This window comes from Mastomys coucha, unplaced genomic scaffold, assembly GCF_008632895.1.
Source record: "Mastomys coucha isolate ucsf_1 unplaced genomic scaffold, UCSF_Mcou_1 pScaffold5, whole genome shotgun sequence".
NCBI lineage: Eukaryota > Metazoa > Chordata > Mammalia > Rodentia > Muridae > Mastomys > Mastomys coucha.
The window spans coordinates 64169870-64173463 of NW_022196911.1; the positions used below are offsets into that span (position 1 = coordinate 64169870).

General features: G+C 47.6%; 1 protein-coding gene across 2 annotated transcripts in view; it reads right to left on the minus strand.

Annotated features, from left to right (window-relative positions):
- The window catches only part of Arhgef15 (Rho guanine nucleotide exchange factor 15), a 14403-nt gene that overhangs the window by 3806 nt on the left and 7003 nt on the right, over window positions 1-3594 (minus strand). For both annotated transcript variants that reach the window (XM_031354801.1, XM_031354800.1), the window contains exons 10-14: window positions 1155-1229; window positions 966-1058; window positions 716-876; window positions 464-616; window positions 29-111 (exon numbers count right to left, since the gene is read on the minus strand). In XM_031354801.1, the coding sequence (XP_031210661.1) occupies window positions 29-111; window positions 464-616; window positions 716-876; window positions 966-1058; window positions 1155-1229 (565 nt within the window). The remainder of the gene's footprint in view (window positions 1-28; window positions 112-463; window positions 617-715; window positions 877-965; window positions 1059-1154; window positions 1230-3594) is intronic.

The window sequence follows — 3594 nt, forward strand, 5'->3', positions numbered from 1 at the left end:
CCCCGCGCTCCCTTTGTGAGATGCTTACCACAGTCTTCGTAGATGGTGTCTGGGGAACAGGGAAGGGGACCTGGGGTGGGGAAGGCTCCCAGCCAGCGCTGCATGTCTGACCTAGTGGTGAACCGAGTGGGGGAGGGTATTCATGGTTGGCCCAAGAGATACTTCTGGGGGACGAAGTAAGGGCAACCGAGAGAACAGAAATAGAACATAGAGTCTGAGGGACCCTAAGAGCGGCTTGCTTGTTTGCCTGTTTTGATAAGGCTGCTGCTGCCCAAGCTGGCCTCAAATTCATGGTCCTCATACTTATCCCTGTCTTCCCAGTGCTCAGATAATAAAGGTATGGCACCATACTGGTTTGTTTTCTTTGGCTGCTGAGGACTGAATCCTGGGTCTCAGGCATGCTAGGCAAGCTCTCTAACCACATCCCCAGCCCCCAAGAGTGTTTTCTGCAGACGTGACTCACAGCGAGGCTGCTTGGAGTAGCCTGTGGGTGGGGCGGCCCTGATGGTTGCTGAGAAGCGAGAGGCGGAAGGTAGGGGGTCCAGATGGGTCAGGAACCTGCTGGGCCTGCACCAGGGAGCGATGGGCATAGTCCAGAACCTGCAGCCGTTGCCCACTGCCCGGGGAAGAGGGCGTTCAGAGGAGAGCAGGGGTCCTGCTAGATGCCTCTTCCCTAGTCCGGCTCAGGCTCCCTCCCCTCCCACGCAGGACCCACCTCTTGGGCTGAGTGATAAGCAACAGGTCACTGAAGAGCAGCAGGCAGAGGGGAGTGAAGCGTGGGCGGGAGTTGAAGAGCACACCCCCCCTCCGACACCCCAGCTCGGTCAGCTCCCCCTGCAATTCCAGGCGCCGCGACCAGGAGACCAGGGGTAGAGCCTGGGAGAAAAAAAGAGATGGGTCTAGCCTCACTTAGCCTCTAGCTTGGTGAGGAAAGGCTAAAAATGGAGATTCTGGGCTGCACTAACCTTGACTTTGTGGAAGCGCAACCTTTGGGTGAGTCGGATCAGCTCTTCTGTCTGCTTCATGCGCCCCACCTCAGCGCTGCAGCGCTCAATGATCTGGTGAGGAGGATCCAGTCACCATCCTGCATATTCCCTTCCACTTCCCCTCTACCACTTGGCACCTCTTCCCTCCTCAGCTTCCCTTCTGTCTACCTTGCTCACAGCGCCCAGGGCCTTCTGGGCATTCTCCTGACGACTGGACCCCTCCTCTGTCTGGCTTAGGATATTCTGGAAACAAAGAGGAAGGTAACTGAGATGCTCTGCTCTCCGCTCTCCTGAGATTCTGAGGTGCTGTGGACCCAACGGAGCTTTGCCAAATGTTTAGGGTTGAGACCTACCTCTTACCAGCTGCCAGAGCCTGAGCAAATCAGGTTAGTGCTCAGAGCCTAAGTTTCTCCATTTAGAAGATGGAGCTGATATCTACTAAGCATGATAACATTATGAGGAATCGAGGAAGTGATATATAAAGAGGACTTAGCATAGTTCTTGGCACACCATAAATGGTGGGAGGGGGGTCTTTTTTTTTTTAATTATTACTAGCCTAATAATAGAACAGGACAGTTAGAAATGCCTGAACTTCTATTTATTTTATTTTATTTTTAGTGTGTATGTTTTTCTGAGACAGCATTTTTTGCTAAGCAGCTCTGGCTGGCTTTGAGGTCTGAATCCTTCTGCCCATCCTCTGGAATGCTGGGATTACAGGCATGTACCATCACACCTGGCTCCGTCCATTATTCTTGCATGACCTAGGCCAAGTTATTCAAACTGCACCTCAGTTTCCTCCTTTATAAAGTCTTGTAAATAATGTTTCCTGCCCATGCACATTTGTCAAGGGGGCTATACAGATGTGGAGCATTTAGAGCGGGGTATACTCAGCAATCAGTGGGTTAGTAGGGGTTACAGTTATTGTGCTGTCTACATGAACGAACGGCGGAGAAGGCTGAATAAAGCTCAAGGCAACTGGGTTCCAAGCTCAGTGACAGAGACTTGTTTAGCATGAGGGAGGCATCAGTTTGATCCTCCCACAAACAAAAAAGAATTAAATTAAAAAAAAAAAAAATAAGGGGGCTGGAGAGATGGCTCAGCGGTTAAGAGCATTGACTGCTCTTCCAGAGTTCAATTCCCAGCAACCACATTGGTGGCTTATAACCATCTGTAATGGGATCTGATGAGGTGTGTCTGAAGACATCGACAGTGCATTCATATACATAAAATAAAATAAATCCAAATAAATAAATAATAGGACAGGCAGTGAGAGTACACAAGCCTTTTTGATTCCTGCACTTGGCAGGCAGAGGCAGGTGGATGATCTCTGTGAATTAGAGGCCAGGATACACAGAGAAACCTTGTCTGGAAAAACTAACTAACTAACTAACTAACTAAATAGGCCTGGCGAGATGGCTCAGTGGGTAAGAGCACTGACTGCTCTTCTGAAGGTCTTGAGTTCAGATCCCACAACCACATGGTGGCTCACAACCACCCATAATGAGATCTGATGCCCTCTTTTGGTGTGTCTGAAGACAGCTACAGTATATTACGGCAGAGCGAGTGGAGCTATCCTGAGTTCAATTCCCAGCAGCCACATGATGGCTCACGGTCATCTGTACAGCTACAGTGTACTCATACACATAAAATAAATAAATAAATCTTTAAAAAAATTAAAAAATAAACAAAAATTTTAAAAGATAATATGTACACACCTGTTGTCCCAACACTCAAGAGACTGAGGCAGAAGACTGCAAGGTTGAGGCCAGCCTGAGCTGTGAGTTCTAAATGACAACAAGAACAAGACAACACCAAAGCCAACTATCTCAAAACAAAGATGTTTCCATCATCAAGTTGGAGACTCTTCACATTAGGATTCAATGCTGCCAGGCGTGGAGGTATACACCTTTAACCCCAGCACCGTAGAGGCACAGGTAAGCAGATCTCTGTGGTGCCGGGTCAGCTGGGAATGCAGAGCAAGCCATCCAGAACTACATAATGAGATCTTGTCTAAAAAAAATAAAAAATAAAAAATCCCAGCACTCTGGATCTCAGAGTTAGATGAGTCTCTGAGTTCAAGGTCAACCTGATCTACAGAGCTACTTCCAGGACAGCCAGGGCTACACAGAGAAACCCTGTCTTAAAAAATGAAAGAAACGGGCTGGAGAGATGGCTCAGTGGTTAAGAGCACTGACTGCTCTTCCAAAGGTCCTGAGTTCAAATCCCAGCAACCACATGGTGGCTCATAACCACCCATAATGAGATCTGATACCCTCTTCTGGTGTGTCTGAAGACAGCTACAGTGAATTACATATAACAATAAATAAATCTTAAAAAAAAAATGAAAGAAACAAACAAAACAGTGTTTCTCAAAACCCTAATTTTTTTTCCTCAGTATTTTTCCACTGAAGAACTTTTTTACTTATTATTTTAGTCAGTTACACTGGAGACTGTATCCAAGGCCTACCTTTGTACACACTAAGCCAGCTGTCTGCAGCTCTCAGCTTACCCTACAGCCACCAGAAAAAATAGAATTTTAGGCCGGGCAGTGGTGGTGCATGCCTTTAATCCCAGCACTTGGGAGGCAGAAGCAGGCAGATTTCTGAGT